The sequence below is a fragment of the Esox lucius genome, chromosome 11 (assembly GCF_011004845.1).
Source record: "Esox lucius isolate fEsoLuc1 chromosome 11, fEsoLuc1.pri, whole genome shotgun sequence".
Taxonomy (NCBI): domain Eukaryota; kingdom Metazoa; phylum Chordata; class Actinopteri; order Esociformes; family Esocidae; genus Esox; species Esox lucius.
Genome location: NC_047579.1, coordinates 32,750,882 through 32,775,554, shown reverse-complemented (window position 1 = coordinate 32,775,554; position 24,673 = coordinate 32,750,882). Strand labels below are relative to the sequence as shown.

The 24,673-nt window shown below is 41.2% G+C and overlaps 1 protein-coding gene across 1 annotated transcript in view; it reads left to right on the top strand.

Moving 5' to 3' along the window:
- Positions 1-19,496, top strand: part of mosmoa (modulator of smoothened a) — a 32,245-nt gene extending 12,749 nt beyond the window's left edge. The window contains exons 2-3 of the mRNA XM_010897408.4: positions 10,211-10,423; positions 17,617-19,496. Coding sequence (XP_010895710.1) covers positions 10,211-10,423; positions 17,617-17,801 — 398 coding nt within the window. The 3' untranslated portion in view covers positions 17,802-19,496. The remainder of the gene's footprint in view (positions 1-10,210; positions 10,424-17,616) is intronic.
- Positions 19,497-24,673: the final 5,177 nt, after the last annotated feature.

The following is a 24,673-nucleotide window of genomic DNA, read 5'->3' as shown; positions in this document are numbered from 1 at the left end:
TATACAGTGAGGGAAAAAATTATTTGATCCCCTGCTGATTTTGTATGTTTGCCCTCTGACAAAGAAATTATCAGTCTATAATTTTAATGGTAGGTTTATTTGTAAAGTGAGAGACAGAATAACGCATGGCAAAAATAACGCATGGCCCTGTCCATCGTCCCTTTGATGCTGTGAAGTTGTCCTGTCCCCTTAACAGAAAAACACCCCCAAAGCATAATGTTTCTACGTCCCTGTTTGACGGTAGGGATGGTGTTCTTTGGGTCATAGGCAGCATTCCTCCCCCTCCAAGCACAGCGATATGAGTTGATACCAATGAGCTCGATTTTGGTCTCATCTGACCACAACACTTTCACCCAGTTCTCCTCTGAATCATTCAGATGTTCATTGGCAAACTTCAGACAGGCCTGTACATGTGCTTTATTGAGCAGGGGGACCTTGCGTGGGCTGCAGGATTTCAGTCCTTCACGGCGTAGTGTGTTACCAATTGTTTTCTTGGTAACTATGGTCCCAGCTGCCTTGAGATCATTGACAAGATCCTCCCGTGTAGTTCTGGGCTGATTCCACGAGGTGAGATCTTGCATTGAGTCCCAGACTGAGAAAGATTGACAGTTCTTCCAGTTCTACCAACTGTTGTCACCTTCTCACCAAGCTGCTTGGCGATGGTCTTGTAGCCGATTCTAGCCTTGTGTAGGTCTACAATGTTGTCCCTGTCATCCTTGGACAGCTCTTTGGTCTTGGCCATGGTGGAGAATCTGATTGATTGATTGCTTGCTTCTGTGGACAGGTGTCTTTTATACAGGTAACAAACTGAGATTAGGAGCACTGCCTTTAAGAGTGTGCTCCTAATCTCTGCTCGTTACCTGTATGAAAGAGACCTGGGAGCCAGAAATCTTTCTTAATGAGAGGGGTCGAATACTTATTTCACTCATAAAAATTCAAATCAATTTATATGATTTTTGACATGCGTTTTTCTGTATTTTTTGTTGTTATTAAGTTTCTCACTGTTCAAATAAACCTCCCATTAAATGATAGACTGATCATTTCTTTGTCAGTGGGCAAACGTACAAAATCAGCAGGGGATCAAATAATTTTTCCCCTCACTGTATACAGATTTGTATCTATTTTTAGGTCCTCTCTTTGGGTGTAGAGGGCCCTGAATTTCCCCCCCTGATCTGTATATTAAGTGTAATTTAAACATCATGCAAATAAAAAAAAAAACACCTTTTTTCTCCCCTTTACTCTGTGTATTGTAGTCTAAATGGCCCTAACTCAGTTACACCGTTTTTTGTATACTCTGCCCCCATACCTTTTCATTACAAGATTTAATGAAACACATTCCATAAATGCATTCCAATAACCATATGGCGCAAAATCATCCTGAAAACATTGAAACATTTACATGAGCTAGTCAATGAGAGTGAATAAAACAATTTCATGATAGATGTAGGCCATGAGGTGATAGTTGTGACATTTTAGTACAGAGAAAACAGCCTGGAAGGTTATGGAAATGTGGATAAATTACAGGATGTATTTGAGTGTGTCTGTGTTGCAGTTGTTAAGTGAACAAATTACTTTTTTTCTATTCTTCTGTCTGTTTACATGGAAGGCTGATTGTCTCTCACAGCAATAGGTCATGTTCGTTGCAGTGATTTATACAGTGATTTCTGCTCTATTTCTAAATGGCAAAGCCAGCAAGCAGCGCCAAGTCCTCCCACTGATGTGAACACTTTGTGTTCTGAGAGTAGGAGGAGAAATTATTGAGCAAAACAGCCTGTGTGCTTAAAGTAGCAATTGAGGAAATTGTTTTAACAAACCCATGACATCTAAAATTAGATATTTTACATTTCCTTGTGTTTGTATTCCAAAGCATTCCTGTTGGTTGCTTTTTGGGCTGTAAGCCAAGGATTGTTTTAGTAGAGTGAACATAAGTTATCTGGTAAATGTTGCGTTTTTATATTTTGTAAATGAACAGATACTTTGACTGTTGACACCTTTCTAAACCTAGCCACTGAAGAATTTCAAAAAATGTGTATGTGGTAGGAAGCTGGTAATATACTTTCCAACAGTCAATGCACTTTGACCTGTACAAATATAGGATTCCACCCTGCCATCAATGATAATAGGACCTCTGGATTGGATTTTCTTCCAGCGCCTCTATTTTGCTCCATTTATATCCTTCCCTCAATCCTGACCAGACTTCCAGTCCTTGCACTAACATGTATTTCCATTGCATGATGCTCACACTACCATGCTTTTACTGTAGAGATGGTATTAGCCAGGTGATGAACAGTACCTTGCTTTTCACCAGATGCAGCACATGGCTTTCAAATTCACATTACTTGTGAAAACCCTGGGGAGTAGCACCCCAGTGTTTTCCACCATTAAGAGTTAAAGTTTGACAGTTGCTGAGCTCATTTAAGCAACAACATATTAAAAGAATTTGAACGTGATGTTAAGTGAAAGTTAAGTAAAATATTTTGTGACCTATGTTTTGTGATAATGAAATCAACCTCACCTCATCGAATTCAATGAAATATCCATTGATAAAACATCTTAGTGAGTTGCAAATTAGAACTGTCCGTAAATGTATGTGTGGCATACAGTTCTGCTTGAACGTATGAACCCCTTGTACAGTTTAACTTTACAGCTTTTTGGTCATAATCAAAACCGCTATGTTTGGCAAAAACCCAACACTGCCTACCACCAAAAGAATGTCAAGATCTGGGGCTGCTTTTTCTTTTTTGGACCATGTTGACTGCACATCTTCAATTGAACCAAGAATTCTTAGGTACATTCTGAACAGAACGTCAGGCCATCAGTCAAGGAGCTAAAGCTACGCCGAAAATGGGTTATTAGTACTGTGTTTTTAGCAGAGGAGTAATGTCTTCATTGACTACATTTTTTATTTTTTACACCTAACTTAAATATTCCTCTGTGCTTTATTACATTTACTGCAAAATGTACAAACTAGGATATGGAATTAATATACTAGTATATAGAACTAATATAAGAAAGGAAGACAGCGTTAACCCACAATAACTACATTTTCAACAAGCATGTGTGGGGAGGTTTCTTGAAATGTGGTATCCAACTGAAATCTTAGCACTACAAGTCTGCACAATTCAAACCGTTTTTGATGTACAAAATTTTCCAGACCTCCAAGGAGGCATTATGAGATTTGGATCTATGGCTTCGTGAAACTATTTCAATCAAACAGAGTTTCTGTGGATACATTTAAGGTTGTTCCCTCCATATAAAACAACAAGGCAGACCTTTGTCAAATCTGACCTTTTCAAACAAATACTTAGTCCACTTGAATTTTCTGAAAATACATTCTATTTTGGGGCCATATCACTTCAGCCTTAGTTTTGCTAAATGTGTGTTTTTGTTTGTGTGTTCTCCATCAGTCTGTCTTGGCATGCTTTCGTGTTGTACAACTGAAATTCCAATGAGAGTTAGTGAGTTAGCGTGAGACAAGGTTTCAGGTAGAAATGTCTGGTAAACAAGGCCATTAGTGCCATTGACCCTGCTAATGTCATTCACTGACAGACGCTCACGCAACACACAAACACTTCTCAGATTCAAGTTCAAGGTTATAGTATCCATGTAACAATGTGTCCTACTTCCTTTTGGTATTAGGCTCTTGGGTAAATTATAGCGCTTTAGTGGGCGTTCCAAGTGCAATTTTTGTCTGACTCGATTTGACCTTCATCTTGCTTTGGGCTGCAGAGTAATGCTCAGGCTACATATTAATTCAAGACACCTAATATCTGGGCAAATATTTCTCCACAACCAATACAACCATAATTGAATGGTTCCAAGAGTGTGTGTTACCCACTATTAACATGTTTTAATTTAACCACTATTAAAAAATTTTTTTAGGGTAATACATACAGTGGGGAGAACAAGTATTTGATACACTGCAGGGTTTCCCACTTACAAAGCATGTAGAAGTCTGTAATTTGTATCATAGGTACTCTTCAACTGTGAGAATCTAAAACAAAAATCCAGAAAATCACATTGTATGATTTTTAAGTAATTAATTTGCATTTTATTGCATGACAAAAGTATTTGATACATCAGAAAAGCAGAACTTAATATTTGGTACAGAAACCTTTGTTTGCAATTACAGAGATCATACGTTTCCTGTAGTTCTTGACCAGGTTTGCACACACTGCAGCTGGGATTTTGGCCCATTCCTCCATACAGACCTTCTCCAGATCCTTCAGGTTTCTGGCCTGTCGCTGGGCAATACAGACTTTCAGCTTCCTCCAAAGATTTGCTATTGGGTTCAGGTCTGGAGACTGGCTAGGCCACTCCAGGACCTTGAGATGCTTCTTATGGAGCCACTCCTTAGTTGCCCTGGCTGTGTGTTTCGGGTCGTTTTCATGCTGGAAGACCCAGCCACGATCCATCTTCAATGCTCTTACTGAGGGAAGGAGGTTGTTGGCCAAGATCTCGCGATACATGGCCCCATCCATCCTCCCCTCAATACGGTGCTGTCCCCTTTGCAGAAAAGCATCCCCAAAGAATGATGTTTCCACCTCCATGCTTCACAGTTGGGATGGTGTTCTTGGGGTTGTACTCATCCTTCTTCCTCCAAACAGGGCGAGTGGAGTTTAGACCAAAAATCTATCTTTTTGTCTCATCAGACCACATGACCTTCTCCCATTCCTCCTCTGGATCATCCAGATTGTCATTGGAAAACTTCAGACGGGCCTGGACATGCGCTGGCTTGAGCAGGGGGACCTTGCGTGCGCTGCAGGATTTTAATCCATGACGGCGTAGTGTGTTACTAATGGTTTTCTTTGAGACTGTGGTCCCAGCTCTCTTCAGATCATTGACCAGGTCCTGCCGTGTAGATCTGGGCTGATCCCTCACGTTCCTCATGATCACTGATGCCCCACGAGGTGAGATCTTGCATGGAGCCCCAGACCGAGGGAGATTGACCGTCATCTTGATCTTCTTCCATTTTCTAATAATTGCGCCAACAGTTGTTGCCTTCTTACCAAGCTGCTTGCCTATTGTCCTGTAGCCCATCCCAGCCTTGTGCAGGTCTAACATTTTATCCCTGATGTCCTTACACAGCTCTCTGGTCTTGGCCTATGGGGAGAGGTTGGAGTCTGTTTGATTGAGTGTGTGGACAGGTGTCTTTTATACAGGTAACGAGTTCAAACAGGTGCAGTTAATACAGGTAATAAGTGGAGAACAGGAGGGCTTCTTAAAGAAAAACTAACAGGTCTGAGAGAGCCGGAATTCTTACTGGTTGGTAGGTGATCAAATACTTATGTCATGCAATAAAACTTAAAACCATACAATGTGATTTATCTGGATTTTTGTTTTAGATTACGTCTCTCACAGTTGAAGTGTACCTATAATAGAAATTACAGACCTCTACATGCTTTGTAAGTAGGAAAACCGGCAAATCAGCAGTGTATCAAATACTTGTTCTCCCCACTGTATACTTAACCAAATAACAGTAAGGTAAATGAATGATGAATGTAATAGTTTTCTTATTCAATACGTCCAGACCAATGAGCTGCAACGCAGGTTAGGAGAGGTGGGCTGCAATATAATTGATCTGAACCAGAAAACCAACCCACTAGGGGTGTAACGGTATGCAGATGTCACGGTTCACCGAAACTTTTAAGTCACATTCAGTACGATTTGGGTAGAGTGGAAAAAAAAAAACATGCAAAACATAACATATATTTTAATTTATTTTTAAGTTATAAACTTTGCCCATTGCCTCTGTACTTAAAACATGCATTAGGTTGGATTTTATTCAGTAAAAAAAAAACAATTACAGCATTTTGCAATTACTCACCGGTCAGAAAGCGGTTCCACACCAATGCCCAATAGAGAATGACGTTCCGAATAATAATATGAAAAAAGAATTAACTCAGAGTTTGACATTATTCTTAGTCTTGCTAAGATTTGCTTTGGGTTCCTGGTTGCTAGCTAATAGTTTTGCACTTTTAGCCAGTTTTTTTTCCAATTTTCCGAAATCGTACTGAACGTGACTTAAAAGCTTTGGTACGTACTGAACCGTACCGTTACACCCCCACAACCCACAGGTTGCTGGAAAGTTTATATTCCACCTGCCCAAAATGATTTGTTGTTATGTGGGTCACCATAGGTGAGAAGATGCAAGACTACCTAGAATATGGCTGTTTTACAATCTCAACAAGGTTCTAACACTTTTAGGCATTGTCCACCAGAGGAGCAAAGGCGTACATGGTGTTTGTGTGTTTGTTTAGGGATGGGCTGAGCCTTTTTGGTTATTGTAGAGGCAGTTTTTTTGCTGGGCTCTTAGCTGTTGTAAAGGGGACAGGATTTCCTCTCGATTGATGGCCGGTGAACTGTTTGACTTGCTGTGGGGTGCCAGAAGTGACCCACCCTGCCCTGTTCCTGCTGGAAATACCTGTCTTTCTGCAGTTCCAATTTGAACTAGTAGCATGTATTTTATTGCCTTTTCCACCATCCCAAAACTTTTTAAACATGTTTTTCACCATGTCTTTGTTGTTATTGAAGTGAATCAATTGCTGATAGCCAATGCTGTTAAAATAAAGGTGATGGTTGTATCAAAACCATCTCTCTTCTTAACTGAGACCTTTTTTACCACCTTACACAATATCATGTGTAATATGTTATAATTTTTTCAGATCGAAATCCCCATGAAGACAAACACCTTGATTAAGTGTCTCGGTTGTTGAGCATATGGATCTGCTCAGTGGTCATATCTAAATGTGTGTGCACAAGCGCACTCCTGTGTGCGTGTGTGCCTGGTTGTGTGTTTGTTAGAGCCTGTGTGTTGCATGTGTATTCCCACAGTATAAGTGCATGTGTGTGTCTAGATGAACTAGTCTACCTCTGGCAGGATTCATCACGTCTCTAAATCCAAAGAGTGCGTCTGATCAGTGATTGATGGCTACAATAGACTCCACCAAAGGCTAGAGATTATATCCTTTGTTCCAGACCAACAGATGTGCATACTTACTTTCTGACTGATTTCAAGATCAGGGAAGAAACTCAGCTCTCAAGAAGTCTCCTCCATTTTTGAAGTGTGTGAGCGGTATTAGCTAAGACAGTGAGAGAAGAAAGGAGGATGTGTCCGTGTAATCAAAGTGAAATACTGTTTCGGTCTGATGGGAAAAGTGAAACAAGACAGTGTAGCACCAATGCAAATTGCTGTCACGAAAAGCAATTTTTCGCATTCCCTGAACTTACCTTACATATTCAGTAAGTTGTATGGAATGCTCATGTGACAAACTTTCATTAAAGTGCATGATTTCCTGCTTATTACTTACAGATTCAGGGGGCAAATAATGGGTAGTTGAGAATTTTGCAACCCTAGTCAAGACAAACATATAGATTGCTGTGTATGTGTGTGTGTGGAGGTGTAAAACATTATTTACATTGTTGTGTGTGCCCACTTGTGTCTGAGAACTATTAAAATGAGTGTTTGTGACAGAACCTCTTCACGTAATGGGGCCCTGTATGCTGCAAAGGAGCGCTTCGCAGGGGTTGTCACAAAAGTGACCAAAAGTAGGTTGTCTATCTGTAGGGAAACAATGTAATTAAATCCCTTATGCCGTTTGTTTTTAATGCAGCAAAGTATGACGCTTGTGAAAGGGGTGTGTAGAAGGGCCTGTGCTCTCTCACTCACACTTCAATCAGTCAATTAAATGTACTTTATAAAACCCTTTTTACATCAGCAGTTGTCAAAAGATGTTTTTACAGAAACCCAGTCTGAAACCACAAAGAGCTAGCAGCAACTGGGTTGATGCAGTGGCTAGGAAAAACTCCCTAATAGGTTGTAACTTAGGAAGAAACCTAGAGAGGAACCAGACTCTGAGGTGTGGTCAGTCCTCTTCTGGCTGTGCTGGGTGAAGATTCTAATATTACAAAATATAATAATTAATAAATGCATGTGGGCTGTGTCCTGAATCTATGAACAGAATCCCAGTCAGCTGCATAACCAGGTGGACAAGCACTGGGACAATCAGGTGGGCAGTGGCAGTCCGAATCATCAGGCACCAAATTGATCTACAACAGAACCATTCTTCCATCTCTCTCTAAAGTCTTTTTTCTTTGGGATTTGAAACTATAAACATTTTATAATAATTCTTAATTACATTTGTGAACTGCTGTTCTCACCTAAATAATTCTAATAAATAAAACAATAATAATAAATACAATCCACATATGTGCCTTAAACAAGGCCAGAACCTCTGCAGCCCTGAAATTGACTGTAGGTACGTTTCACAGCCGAGGAGCCAAACCAATGAAAACCCTTTCATCCCTTGTTTGTAGTCTGCTGTGAGGCTGCTGAAGGGAGATGGACCTGGGGGAGCGAGAGTTGTGTGTGGGGCGGTTGACTGAGTTTAGGCAGATACTTGGGTCCCGAGATGTATATGTGAACGAAGACATTAAAGTCAGTCTGTGAGCTGAGCCAACGGAGGTTGGACAGCAGTTGAGTGATGTGCTCCCCGGGAGAGGTGCTGGTGAGAAGTCACGCGCACAGTTTCCGCCGTGGATAAGATAATGGCTTGAATGAGTTACTCAGCTGCAGTTTGTGACTGCAGATTGTAACTTTTAGATGAAAAACGAAGACCATCATAACATTTAATGTGGACCTCAAATGAGAGATGACTGTCAGATATCATACCCATATTGCGAAACCCAATGGAGAGGACGAACATCATACTGTCTATATTGAGGCGGTATCTGCTGCTGATGTTATTGCAAGTGCCCATAAGGCCGACCACTGTATTTTTGCGGTTAATCTGCAGGATATTCTGCTCCAGCCACTCTTAATACCACGCTGGCAACTGATCAGAGGTGTAGTGCCATTGGAAGTGTCTGCGTCTAAACATGTCAATATGTTTCCACAACATGTTCCCCAGGGAAATTAGGGATTCTGAGCCCCTTTGGCTGGATGAGTTACATCCAAGTCTTGCCAAAGATTTCCAAACAGTTTTAAGTCACCATTCTAACCTGGCCCCTCAACATTTAATGTATTCTTGGTAAGCATATCCAGTGTGGATGTGTCATGCCAGTGGTTATTGTTCTGCTGCAAGGTGAAATACTCTACCTGTGTTTGTTAAGCTAACTGAATCCGGTTTTCGTCAATGACGTTGCCTGTGCTCATCTGCATCTCATGTGTTTTCCTATTAAAAATCTCTAGTTTTCCTTGATGTCAACCGTCGGCCTTTCAAGATGGAGGCATCGTAATGCGCTGTGATTGGCTTTGCATTTAAGGGTGCAAAATGTATTATTATGTTATTATTTTGGTTGCAGTGTTATGATTGAATGCATTGTTGCATTTGTATTGCTCTTTTAAAGCATTAGTATTTAACTGATCTAAATGCCAAACACTATGTCCTAAAGATAGTAGGTAGTAGGTATTACGATATTGTTTTATTTGATGCATGAAATCATCCTCTTACACAATTGCCATCTAATGTGGCAATACGCAATTTGTGTAGATGAATGTGCATCAACACATGCTCCCATTTCTTCTGCTTAGGAGTTCTGCTGTAGGGTTTGGCTGTGCACCTGCGCAGCTTTCTGAGGTAACATTGGCTGTGATATGTGATGGCAGTGTCATGGCACTTTGCATTGAAGCAGTAGTGTAATAATTTGGTATCAACTAGAAAGTAGTCAATTTGGGTGTAATATTATGATAATCAAGACAATTGATCAAAGTAGGGTCCCTGGACACAGTACAGGTCCCCTCCGTTGATAAAATAATTCTGAGAGAGATCTCGGCTAGGAATTAGGGTTATTAATGTTTTGTCATTCAAGTAGTCTTTAACTTTGTTTAAATACACAAGGCATTCAACTCTGAACTTATTCCACTTTTGCAGGAAATGTTTTGCCACATCTTGTACTATTCAATTCTGTGTCCTCATTCTGTACTTTAATGTTTTAACCTTGATTAGTTATATATATGTTGTAGGAGTGTTTTCTAATAAAATAGAAAATAATCATACTCACACCTAACATAGGAAAGGCCCATCTCACATCTCCGCACAAATATGCCACACGAGTCCTAAACATTTTACCCGAGTTTAAGGGCAGACTGATGCCTGTTGTTACAGTATAAGGTGACATGAATCTGCTCCTTCCGATCCGTCAGTGAATCTGAGTGTGAAAGGCTACACGGTGTGCAGTATGTAAAACCTGTCCTCCGCTGCCTCTCTAGGTGCCCTGACGGTGGGCCTGGTGCGGCAGTGTCAAACCATCCATGGACGGGACCGCACCTGTATCCCTCCGCGGCTGCCCCCTGAGTGGGTCACCACGCTGTTCTTCATCATCATGGGGATCATCTCTCTCACTGTGACCTGCGGCCTGCTGGTGGCATCCCACTGGCGTCGCGAGGCCACCAAGTACGCCCGATGGATCGCCTTCACTGGAAGTAAGGGACTGGACTGACTCGGAGCTGCTCCGTCCATTACACTAGTATTTGATCAAGCCTATGCAAAGGCCGTTGGCATCAACACCACTCCACGAGCGAGACCAAACCAGCTGTAGGCCTAGGTAGACTCCCTCACACTCACGCCCCTTTTCAACATTCTCCTTCCCCTAAATACAAGTGCATCCATTTATGAGCAGCTGTACACCCTCTCCTACATGGGGGGGGGGGGGGGGGGGGGGGGGTGAGGAGATGAGAGAGGTAGGACTGAAGCTGAGAAACGAAGAGAGTGGGGAGGGAGGGAGGGAGGGAGGGAGGGAGGAGGAAAGAGACTGGAGATAGAAAAGGGCTGTGAAAATATTGGTTTTAGCTTAGCATTTATGTCAAACATTTCAGTGGTGACGCTGATTGAGGTAAACCAGTGGAACCTGCGTGATGTTTGTGTCTTTTGTGTGGGCGGTGTGTGGGTGTGTCCATCGTCCATGCTCTCCCTTCCTCATTTTCCCTTCCCTGTGGCTCTTTGACTAAGATGTGCGTTCTATGGTACCTGTGTGGGTGTCAGAGTACCACTCAATTCATACCTTTTGTCTTCCACAACTCATCCCCCTCTTTGTAGACAGGAATTCAGAAGAGTACAGAATTATGATTCCTAACCCAATGGCAACATAGAATTCAGGATGGGTATGTATTCACATTCGGTTTGGTTGTTTAGTCCTGTCTTTCTCTCTTATTCTCACACACACTCAAATACATCATTAGCTCTTAGTCGTATTCATAGAATATAATGAGTGTTTTTTTCCTCTAGTATCTAAGGGTACTCCGTGAATGTGATTTAAATACGACAACCACACACCCAAAGATGTATAACTGTTTTATATCTATACATACACTGCTTTGAGGCAAGTGAAGAGGTTGCCTTGGCAACAGGGAGGGAATCGTCACCATTGCCCAGGGTTCTTTTGGCTATATCAGCTTCCACTCAGTGACTCTATCTCTCCCTCTCTCTCTTTTTTCAGTCACTCTATCAATTCAATTCAAATTGCTGTATTGATGTGATTTAACAATTCGAATGCAGTTGATCATTTACAATGTGACATTGGTCATAAAAATCAAGATAGTCAAAGTGACGATAATAATGAAACAGTAAGGCACAAGGGGGTGTGGTATATGTCCAATATTATATGGCTATGATCTGTTCTAGAAACACCGCTTAGCTAGGGTATGCTGTCAGTATTCCACAAACCCCAGAGATGCTCTATTGTGATTATAAACCCGTTACCAACGCAATTAGAAGATTAAACATGATGTGATGTAATAGCCTTGTGTGTACAATAAAATTAGCTTCTGTCAGACACTATCACTGCAATATAGTGTGCTGCCAATACACAGCTGTCTCTGTCCTCCCTCAAAATGGTCTTTCAAACCTGGAAGAATGCTTTCAAATGTGCGGAAATGGCAGTCATTGTTTTATTTTGTATTATTTTACGTTTTCTTAGGAAATGCCACTCTAACCCTGCCTCTCTCCTTCTCTTCCACTCTCACTTTCATATTCTTTCACATTTTCTCTCTTTATCTCCAACTCTCATTCCCCACAGTGGGGCTAGCACTGAATGCTTGTCAGACAGCTGCGTTTTAACGGAAAAGAAAGAAAAAGACTGTGGTAGAAGGAACAGGAGTGCATGTGCGTGTGGGTGCATGTGCGTGCGTCCGTCCGTCCGTCCGTGTGTGTGTGTGTGTGTGTGTGTGTGCGTCCGTCCGTCCGTGTGTGTGTGTGCGTCCGTCCGTCCGTGTGTGTGTGTGTGTGTGTGTGTGTGCGCCCGTGCGCAGAGGGCTAGGCACTGAGATGTGTTAAAGCGAGACTAAAGTATGACACTAAGCTGACTAAAGAATGACACTGAGCTACGCTGGACCACAATGAGGTGGCAGAGGGCGAGAAGGAGAGCCAATTAGAGAGTGGCTTTGAGAGACTGGAGAGACAGCGAAGCATCCTTGGTAACCAGAGAACTAGCTTTGTATGGAGGAAAGGGGTTAGGAGGGGGACGGAGGGGTGGTAAAGAGGAGGGAAGTGAGAGGGCCCTTCAGCATTTCCCTGGCAGTGCTGAACACCGCACCTCACAGGCTTGCTGCTGCTGTGTAATGGTGTGTGTATGGGTGGGGTACGCTTTCTATTTTCAGAAAACAAGGAAGGGGAGTGAGAGGAAGAATCAGGTGAGGTATAGGACATTAAAAGAATGGAAGGCTGAGGAAAGGGGATTAATGAAGGAGAGCCGGAGTGAGTATATGAGACCGAGTAAGAACGCAGCTGGGGGTTTGGGATAAAGGGCATTGTGTATTTGTGCTCTGTTTTACAGAATGGAAACAGGAACAGGCAGAGGGTTGAAGTTGGAGCTAATATGGAACTAACAGGTGGTGATGGCTGGCTGAGGAAAGGAAGGTGCCACCTGAAAGGACTGCTTTGTATGGCCAGCACAGGCAGTCTTTTGTACCTGTACACTACTCTCTATACACTAGACCCTAGTCATCCTTTCCTCCGTATCCTATACCCTACTCTCTGCACACTAGACCCTAGCCATCCGTTTTTCTGTACCCTGTACACTACTTTCTGTACAGTAGACCCTAGCCATCCTTTCTTCTGTACCCTGTACACTACTTTCTGTACACTAGGGGCCTGTTTCTAGCGTACAGTAGGTAAACACATGGGTCAGGGGATAGACCTAAATATTAGCTGTGTCTGAACAGCTGGACTGGTTTGCCAAACAGTACTCTCCTCGTTAGCTGGCAGCACAGAGACAGGACACATTCAGCCAGCCTGCCTACTACAGTTAAGCGATCCATATAGAGCCAGCAGCATCCTCTGAGCAGTTTAAGCTTGGTTAAATCAGTGTGTTCCTGAAGGGGAAAAATAGCCTGCGTGGGTTTGAGCTTGAGGACACGATGTGTAGATGTAGTGTTTGGGGAGCATTAGAGGAGTCATTGCTCGCATTAGATTTTTTTTTAATATATTTTTTTGAATAAGACCTCCTTTGATTTATCTATATTTGGAAAATCAACCCTATGATTGAAGTCTTAGTTACAGCACTCAGTGTGAATGCCAGAAGGTATCACGTGTGTCTGGTAAAGACAACTTATTTTGCCTTACTAAACTTATTTTGACAGGGATTTTCTGTCTGTATTGGTCCGGCTTTACACTGATATCTTTATTCATTTTAAATGAGTATGCTTTCAGATCTTTAATCCATCTTCATCCTCTTTCATGGATTCTTTTTCAACATTCTGAAGGTGACTTCCTGGCCCAATTGTGACATTATATTCACTATGGAATGCAAAAATGTAAGGAACTCTTCATTGACCTGCAAGATGCAATTGTTTTAAGGTATTGGTCTGGAAAAGGGTATAAGAAAAATTGCTAAAGCATTAAATGTTCCCAGGAGCACGGTGGGCTCCATCATTATGAAATAGAAGAAGTTTAGAACCACCACTCTTGACGCCAAACAAAGTAATCAAGCAAAAAGGGCCTTGGACAGGGCATTAACCAATTAACCTTGCGCTCTGCTAAAATATTTATAAAATCTCAGCATTTGCAGATTTTTTTTTTACAGTGACACCCCGTAGTAATGCCGACTCCAAATGAGAAATGCTCCTGTACTGAATTGGTTGCAGGTTTCCACAGTGCAATGGCGATCCTTTTTTGAATGGGTACACAATGGTGATGTCAAGTCAGCCCAGTTATGGTTGCAATCGACGGCACAAGTACAGAAAGGTGTCCTTAAATTGTTTATCCACTAGGCCTCTGTGAAAGTTGAAACCATGGTTTCCCACCGTTTGTGTACCCAAACGGATGGAGAAACACGACGCGTTCTGTAGTACTCGCATATCTGAAACACACAAAAAGGTGCCAATAATAAGTCGATGTAGTTTACAGTAACATTGTTCCCAATTGTGATTTACTTAAACGTATATAGGCCTACTAAAAAAAACAAATCTTACCATTCTCTTTTTTTTAGCGCTATGACGCGAATCTGTTTCATCGATAACTCCTAAAATCCATTCACTTTATTTGTATTGCAACTCGACTAGCATTTCGGGGATTTTGAATCCGCTTTGCTACTACTACTTGTCTCTTCCACCGTTGACTCAATAACCACATTTACAAACCAGTAAATCATGACCAACACAACTTGAATCTCCCTGGTTGCTGTGGTGTTGCAGTGTCGCATAAATAACAAAGATGCCGGTCTGTCGCTTTGTATGGCGTATGGTGTATGTCAGCGGACTAATTAATCTTCGCAGGTCTTTAGACCGCGGTGGAAACGCACACAACAATGAGCTGAAGGAACCCTTTAGTTCCTTGAATAGCAGTTCCTGGGACTCAAAGTTCCGGGTACTTTTTGATGGAAACGCGGCTCAAGAACCCCCCATGGCCCCTCTTAACAGAGCTTCTGAGTTTCTCTGCAGAGATGGGAGAACATGTCAGAAGGACAACCATCTGTGCAGCCCTCCAATCAGACCATTATGATAGAGTGGCTAGACAGAAGCCACTCATGAATGAAAGGCATATGACATGCTGTCTTGAAGGACTCTGAGAGCATGCGGAAAATTATTCTCTGGTCTGATGGGGCCAAAGTGTAACTATTAAGCTTTAACATCTGCCGACAACAAGGCACCACTCATCACCCTACAGCGAATCATGGTGGTGGGAGCCTCATGCTATGAGGATGCTTCTCAGCGTCAAGGACTGGGAGACTTGTCATAATTGAGGGAAGGATGAATGAAGTAAAATGCTGAGGTCTTTGAAGAAATGCTAATGCAGAGCACACAGGACCTTAGCCTGGGATGAAGATTCATCTTTTAGCTCAACAATGAATTGAAAGCACCCAGCAAGACAATGCTGGAGTCCATTCAAGTCTGTTCTTGTTTTACTATAGTTGTGAGAACCAGATGTCCTTACCAAAAGACACAGGCTATTTTAGGCTTTGGGGTTAAAGTTGCGCTCTGGTCACTACCAATTGCAATCAAAATGACATTTGGGTGTGCAGCAGGCTGTTTGGTGGCGGTGGGGGTTTGTGGGGGGGTGTATGTTGCAATATGCTACAATCTGTACTCTCATTTTGTTTTCCAAAATAATGCTTGTAATGGTGTTTACGGTTAAAATTAGGGATGAATTAGGATTATTCTGCTTAGGGTTTTGGGGGTTAAGGTTATGGTTAAGGGTTAGGGAAAGTGGTCAACCGTAGGTCTTCCCATGTACAGTGATACCAACAAACACACACACACACAGTACACTCTAGTGAATTTAGGTATCATTTTTCAGAGTCACTGTTTGTGGGAGGTTAAGGAATGGGAATACATATGTGTCCCCACAAGAATAAAGAAGAGTGTGTGTGTGCACGTATGTGTGTTTGACAGCAGTAAGTACGCTTTAACAAACTGAGGCATCTAATCAGATTCCAAAGTGCCCCGTCTGGGAGGAAATTTCATAATCCACTCAAAGTGAGCAGAGACCAGACAGTGTCTCTCTCTTCAGACAGTTGGGGTAGTGGGAGAGAGTTGGACTCAAGACCCGATCAAGCAACTCAAACACCAACTGAAGGTCAACATATCATGAACAGATGAACTCAAAGCCACAGAAACTATTTGTTCTGAAAAGGGCAGAGCCAAGGACTTACATTTATAGACTGCTTAAAGAAATTTAGGGAACATGTAATCATAGTATAACACCAAATAAATTGACCTTCAGGGATATCAATCTGTCCAGTTAGGAAGCATAAGTGATTGTGAATCAATGTCACCTGTTTTGGTGTAAATGAAAGTGACAACAGGTGCACTGGAAAGGCAACAGCAAGACAACCCCCAAAAAGGGAATGGTTTTGCAGGTGGTGGCCACAGACAATTGCTCTCTCCTTATCCTTCCTGACTGATTCTTCTCTAGTTTTCACTACTGGTAGTATGAGGCTGTACCTGCAGCCCTTTAGCAGTGGGTCAGTGATGGTCTGGGAGGCATATCCTTGGAGTGTTGCACAGAGCTCCACTTGCTAGCCAATGGTACCCTGATTGCAGTAGGCCCTGCGTTCCTCCTGGTGCAGGATAATGCCCGGCCTCATGTGGCCAGAGTGTGTAGGCAGTTCCTGGATGACAAAGGCATTGATGCCATTGACTGGCCCTCACATTCCCCAGACCTGAATCCAATTGAGAACCTTTGGGACGTTATGCATCGTGCATCTGACGCCGCCAAGTAGCACCACAGACTGTCCAGGAGCTCACTGATGCCCTGATCCAGGTCTGGGAGGAGATCCCCCATTACACCATCTGCCGTCTCATCAGGAGCATGCCCAGATGTTGTTGGAAGTGCATACAAGACACATACATGCACATGGGGGCCATACACACTGCTGAGTCACGTTATGAGTTGCTTTCATGAAATTCATGCAAGTTGGAACAGCCTGTGATTTCAGTTGTTTACTTAGATTTTCGGTGTGAGTTTGAATCCAGCGCTCAACGGGTTGGTGATTTTGGTTTCCATTGACCATTGTTACATCTTTTTGTTCTCAAGGAATGAGACAAAGTACAGTAAAGATTTTAATCTTTAATATATTTCGATCATCGAGATCCAATGTGTGATTTAAGTGTTCCCATAATTATTTTGAGCAGTGTGTATTTGCTAGCAAACTGAAAGTGTGCATGCAACAAGAACTGTTTGTGTGGCTCCATACATGTTATGTTAGGGTTAGGGTTTCAACCAACCAGATTCCGTTCTGTGACATGACGTAAATTATAAAAAGATTACAATTTTACATATTTAGCCTATTCTAATTGTATTCCCAGTGATATATTTTTCAGGGTTATTAAAAATAGCACTTTTATTTATTCTAGAAATCATCAAACGACCCCCAAAAGCATTGTGTGATCGTTCTCAAAGTTGGCCCCCACTTTGAGAACCCGCTGCTGTAGTGTGCGACTGTGTGGTGGTATGTACCGAAGACGAGGGATGACTGTCAGTCAGTCACTGAATCTATATAGGAATCCTGTTCATCTTAATTTTATCCAGAGGGAAATGTGGTTAACAGGCATCTGATTCTGCCTAGGTTCCATCTTATTTGAAAGCGGTACTGTCTCCAGTGTAGCAAACGCCACACTCACAGTACATGGCCTTCAACAGTTGTATCATAGCTGACGTTCTCTCTCCCTCTCTCCCCCAGTGATCCTGTTCTGTATGGCAGCGCTCATCTTCCCCATCGGCTTCTACATCAACGAAGTGGGAGGCCAGCCGTACAAGCTGCCCAACAACACAGTGGTGGGTTCCTCCTACGTCCTGTTTGTCCTCTCCATCTTCTTCACCATAGTGGGACTACTTTTCGCCGGCAAGGTGTGTCTGCCCGGCTGACTGCCACTGCTGCTCTGCTGCCTGGACCTTAAACGGGGGCCGAGGAAAAGCGTACAAAGAAGATAAATAAAACACACAAGGAGGACAAACAAAATGGATGACAGAAAAAGCAAAACACTGGCCACAAAGCAGGGATGGTGTGTCCCTGAAGGACGGGTGTGACGATATGCCGCTGGGATGGTTAACACTGAATAAGGTTCAGATGGACATGGATGGACATTGATGCGGTAGAACTGACTCAAGGCACTTTGGGGGGCCAATAGGGCAATATAGCCGTTCTCCCTCCCAGCCTTAGCTTATTTAAAACATGTTCTTCTAACGATGTTGTTGCACTTTGGAGACCAATGTGGGAGACAGATGTCTGCTCCATGGGAGGGGTGAGTTGTGCTGGGGGGCTTTGTGACGATAAGACAGAACGACAGCCGTCCGTAACCCGACGTCACCTTTTTTCCGAGGCTCACTGCTTCACCGTTCCCTAATACTCCCTCAGCAAGAAAACCAACCGCTACCGGCTTCTTGCGCTATTTCAGTTGTGTTTTAGTTTCTTCCTTTTTGTGTTTGTTTTTTTTTTCTTTTGGGAGGTTTGTTGCTTTTTCCAATTTTTTTTTCCACTGAGGTGGTTTGAGGTGAAGTGAATTTCTGCAGCAGCTGGCCGAGTATGGGGAAAAAGCCTGGGATGGGATGCACCTCCGCCAAGGGTAGATGGGAACCAGGGGTTTGAGAGAGGATGTTGGTTAAGATAACATCCTTGGTGGCGTCCTGGCTGGTCGGGCAAGAGCAAGTCCCTCAGGAAGAGGGAGGGTAGACTGCCACCTTAGCCTTGCCATCTACACCCTTGACTTAACCCCAGCACCGTGTAGGATCCCAGCAAGAGCGCCTTTTTTGGGAAGAAAGGGCGGGGGGGGGGGGCGGGGAGTAGGACACCTAGGTCGTGTGGAACAAATCTCTTTATCTGACCAGGCGTCACACAGTCAGGCAAGCACCTACCTGCTGCTTCAACAGGAGATGGAAAAGGGAATGAAGACTTACCGACCTGGATTATTAAGGATAATTATTACTATTGGATAAGGACTGTAGTCATATTTGTTTAGTTTTTGCTTTGTTATCTAGACTAGGCACCTGGGACTGCAGGTCAAGTCCTTGTGTGGGGCTGTGCCTCACTACTGTTCTGTGCCCGATGCTTGTGAACACACACTACTGACTGACGCACCAAACACACACACACACACACACACCCATTCACGCTCACACACATTCACTCATGCACACACATTCTCCCATCCATGCCCACACAAACACATGTTTTGGGTTTTATCAGTCTTAGAGATGTGCATTTCAGTCCCGCTTTTCTTTGTGTTGGTCTGTATGAGATGGATTGATTTTTGATTGTGCCATGATCTGTTTTTTTTCAATTCACAATGCAGAATTTCTGTTTTAGGAAGCACTGTGCGTTCAACGATAATATAATAGCCTAAAGCAGAACACGATGCACCACAAATGTAAAAAAAACACACAAAAAAACAGAACTTCTTACCTCATTGTTTTCTTTTTCAAACTTTTAACGTTACTATTATTGTTTTCTAAACCATGGCAATACTTGCCCTATAAGGTGTCTTGCCTTGATCAGACATCTAGGCATAGAGCTTATGATCAATGCAAATTATTTATCTTTCACTGAATAAAAAGAGAAAGAAATATTTGAGTCTGACGCAATCACTCCATTCTGTGCAAGGTTTATTCTGCATACTTGTTATCAAGGGGGTCACAAATTTAAGCCTCAAAGGGTCAAGTTTACATATTCCTTGGTTGGTAATGGATCAGATTTTTGTTTGATTGTCTAGGTCTTAGTCTGGCTTTTGCCAATGATACCTGGTTGTCCTTACAGAAACCTGTCTCAGATATAAGGCAAGGACAAATAACAGGGTTTAGTAGGAAGAATATTTTTACCTTCTCTGTTTTCACTATATGAGGACATATAAGAAACAGATTTATTTTCTATTGCGAAAACCTTTTCTATGCATGCCCAATTAAACATGACCCAGAAGACACTGGCAAATCAATGACAAAACAAAGACTCAACAGCTACTAACCTGATGTAAAGAATTCCCCTGATGCATTTCTCACTTCACATTGAAAGATACAGAGCTCTTACCAAGTAGGTCACACCAGTTATAAGGTGTTTCAGTAGTTTTAATACATTAGATGTATGAAATATTTGGTTAGGGCAAATAATTTTTTGGTTTGGTTGTTTTGTTTCTTGTGGTGTAATCTGTGGATGTGCAGTATACACATGGCCTTTCCCTCTACTTTTTATTACATTGAACGTTTATCAACATAAGCAAATACACAGGCGAACCCACCAGTGGCCAGAGGCAACCCAGGTGGATCTGAGTTGAAGGGCTGTATATTGACATTCTGCCTGTATACTGCTTAACAGTGCTTGCCATATTCACATTTAAATTGACTTCATCTTCCGTTTAGTTTTTCAGTCAACTCAATTGACCTTTCATTCATGTTCATATTGCATTCATGTTTCTGTTCAATTTCTGTTTTGTTCGTGAGTCTGTGTGTGCCAACCATCCAGTCGGTATTGGACAAAGATTTGCATCATGTAAATTATTTAGTTTATCTGTCTATCATTTACAGATGTGAATTGTTGTCCTCCACAATGTAATTATGAGGGGCATTGAATTGGTCTGTAGTTAATTTATTACTAAATTACACAGTGACAATAACAAACCACAATGACTGTTTTTAGTGATCAGCTACAGGCAGTCTTCATAAATTGACCCCGGGGGGTCACGGCATCGACTGCGGGAGATGACATTTTGTCGATGAAAATGGAAGACTAGAAGTTTGAAGAGCAAAATGATAATCTGATTATGTGGATGTGCATATTCACTGTTTACATGAGTTATTATTGGGGACATGAGTCATTGCTCCGTCATCTGCCTGAGGACAATGAAGACACACACTATGCAACTAAGACTGCAGTGAGCTCTGTTGTTATAGACAAGGCTCTTCCTCCATCTAACTATAGTATTGATTATCTTGTCTGGCAGTCATCTTGAAACAAATCAATATCTGTGATCCATATTCTCCATTCTTTGATTAAGTCCAAATGAAGGGAAATAAAGTGCCAGATTAACCAAGGGGTTTTACCAGTGAAACGTTTGCATTTTCCTGAGTTAAACCATGAAAGTGGTTGCTTCACTCCTTGGATTCAGACACTTGCACACATTTAGGCTGCATCCCTGTTGGCAGCATGTTGTTAAGTGCACAACTTTTGAGCGGTGGATGAGATGGAGATTGATTGGAAATTAGTCTTTGCCATTCCAAGGAATGTGTGCACTTGTGTGCTCCTGCTTGACTGTTTGTTCATGGGTTCGTGTGTGTACATTACATGCAGTGTGTATGTGTGTCTTTGATAGGTTTTGAGGATCCAAGATGAGTCTCCCAGACAGATAAATTGGGCATCCCTATGGACCTTGGCAGCTTAACTGTGAGTTAGCAAAGGACTGATGAGCCTTGACAGATCTGAGAACACTGCTGGGTCTCCTGGTTGAATCCAGACGGTCAGAGCCTCTCTCTGGTCCCTCAGCTCGTCTGTGACTAACCAATCCATCCATTAGCCATAAATATAGGATGCACTTGCCCCTTGTAGAAAGTGTGTTTCTGGCTTTGCCACTCATAATTGGTATACGTCCTGGGTAAAATGGTTTGCAAAGGAGAGATCTTGGTTTGCACAGACACCATTTTGCTTCAAGTAGTATTGAGCAAAGCAGCTGGGGAGTTGTTGAGAACAGAAAGTAGTTCTCAATTAAAAGAAAAGAAAGTAGTTGAAAAGAAAGTAGTTCTCAATTAAAGAAGCCATCAACACTAAATAACAACACCACTGTAATAAGCTAATGGATTTGGCTTCTAAAATTCATGGACATGGCAATGGTTGCAAGGACTGCTAATCCAAGATATCAGAATAATTGTTTTAACTATGTTTATAAGCTATATGGGGCATTTGTAAGTTAACTTAATCAAAAATCATTTGATTCATATTAATTAAATCAACAAATTAATTTTGCAACTCCCTTTTAAGATAATTTGATTGTAGATAGCTTTAATTATGAAATATCGTTGCAAGTTTAACAAAGAGCTAATCTTACATTGACCACTCAATCACAATTTAGAGTTAAATTATTTGGACTTGATTAATTTAGTGCTCAGAATGTAATCAAAGTGAAATCCTGCAATTAGACTGTCCTGAAGTGACAACATTCAAAGGTCATAATCAGAGATGGGCAAAGATACATCATAATGTATTTTAAAATAAGATACCAAATACTTTAATTTTAAGTGAATCAAAATGAACTACAAAATACAGCAGCCATACCATGTATCAAAATAAACGACTGTATTTTAAAAATACTAAAAATACAAGGGAGCATGAAATCACTTTGCAAACCATCTGTCAGTCTATCTGATCTATCCCTTCACCAGGACACTGACTCAGTTGATTCCATCTATCAGTCTATTTGATCTACCCCTTCACCAGTACACTGACTCAGTTGATTCCATCAATCAGTCTATCTGATCTGTCCCTTCACCAGTACACTGACTCAGTTGATTCAATCAGTCAATTTGATCTATCCCTTCACCAGTACACTGACTCAGTTGATTCCATCTATCAGTCTATTTGATCTATCCCTTCACCAGTACACTGACTCAGTTGATTCCATCTATCAGTCTATTTGATCTATCCCTTCACCAGTACACTGACTCAGTTGATTCCATCTATCAGTCTATTTGATCTATCCCTTCACCAGTACACTGACTCAGTTGATTCCATCAATCAGTCTATTTGATCTATCCCTTCACCAGTACACTGACTCAGTTGATTAACTAGACAATGTTTGATAGCAACAGCTTTTCTCTGCCTAACGAGTCATGCAATAAATCATATGCAACCAGTTAACAGATTAAATAATCACATATCCCTGTGATCAACCAGATGATGGTTAGTTTTAAAATAACTAACAGATTAATGTTTAACTAACAGTTTGCTAATGACTCATAATTGTATCCTAATTTAGTTACTTGGTGTTTGGTAATGAAGGGCCTACTTTGCATCAGCAACGCTGACTCAATGACAAAGAAGTCATTCATAAGAAGACACCTGATGGCACCTTTATTCACAGCAACTCATTTCTAAGTAATTCATCATTTGATTGTTAATCATAAATATAATAATAAATTATTTCAGGCTGTCATTCATGCTATGGTATGCATAATCATGATCCTTCTAAACAGCTACTTCAATTAGGGTACAATCTCTTACCCTATCTTGTTTCTTTGTGCACAACCTATGATAACATAAAAGTAGCAAGCTAATGTTAACTCTGAGGGCTCCAACTCGGGTCAAAAAGTTAGCTAGAACATTACGTAAATTGGTAAACGATTTCGCCTAGGTTACTCAAACAAAAACCAAAACTTAACATGAACTGTAAAAATGGTAGCAATTTATGCTAAAAATCTATGGAAAGCTGGCAACCTACACGCTTCTCACCTTGACCTTCTTCTTCGGGTATGGATGAATTTTCTGTTCTGATCTCAACAAGTCTGGGAAAATTACTGAGTAGGCACCAATCAGAGGAAGCATTTTTATGATTACATCATGTAGACTTCTCACCAAGTATTTTACAGTATTTTTAAATTACAAAATACAAAACACTGAAGTATTTTGATACAACCCTATCAAATACAAATTACAAAATGCTATTTTGTATTTGAAATACTTATTTGAAATACATTTATCATAAACACTGCCAATCCCTGTTCATAATCATGTGCCCCCCCCACCAACTTTCAGGAGGAACAAGTTGACTGGAAAAACTCATATGATGAAACACCCTTAAGGTCTATCATTTGCCTAATTGATTATTAACTGACTAATTTAGTAATATATTGATGAATTAGTCAATTTATTGATTCATTGATTATTGGAAGGATAGAAAGTGTTTTTATATTATTTGTCATTTCTCTGAGGAAAGGCCAGGAAGTTATTTTAACAATGACCTATGTATATAGAATGTGTGGTGTAGTCTGAAATATTACAGGCTATATGTTTAAAGTCCCTGTAGCATAAGTCTACACACAGTCTCATACTTCCTTAAAAAGTAGGACAAATCTGTTTTAGAATCCTGGAAAGTTCAGATAGTTCTATCCATTAATATTTACTAAACAGATTTACTGACCTGGAGCAATTCTGAGAAAAACAATCAACATGCATTGCCCAAAGAGCTGTGCAGAAATTGTAGAGTTGGATTCAACATGTTTGTCAGCTTTAATTGCAGACAAAGATGCCCTAACCAAGTATTAACTCGGGGGTGTAAAGACACACAATCAAGACAGTTTTTCGTTATTGAAAGACATTCTATTTTTATTTTTCATTAATTGACAGACATTTTATTTTCTTTGAAAATGTTGAGCTGGTTGTGTATATCAATGGGACAAAAAATATTATGTAATCCCTTCTCTGATTTAATTTGAAAGCAGCAAAATGTGTAAGGGATGTGTACACTTACACTAGGCACAATATGGATTTCCATTTTCTTTCAAAATGTATTTATTTTTCTTAATCAGTTGATTTTGTTTTTGTAATATTTTTAGAAGCCTTTTTCAACAAATGTAAGTTATTGGGCACATTTAGTTAAATAAATCAACTGAAAGTAGCTGAATGTTTTAATTCCTGTATAGCTTTCTCATAAACACAACATGATATGGTAAAGCTAGATAGAGTTAACTTTATTTATGATGAAGAGAAATGCATTGATACATGCATATCCATTGCGGCAGAGACCTAGTCACTCACTTTTACT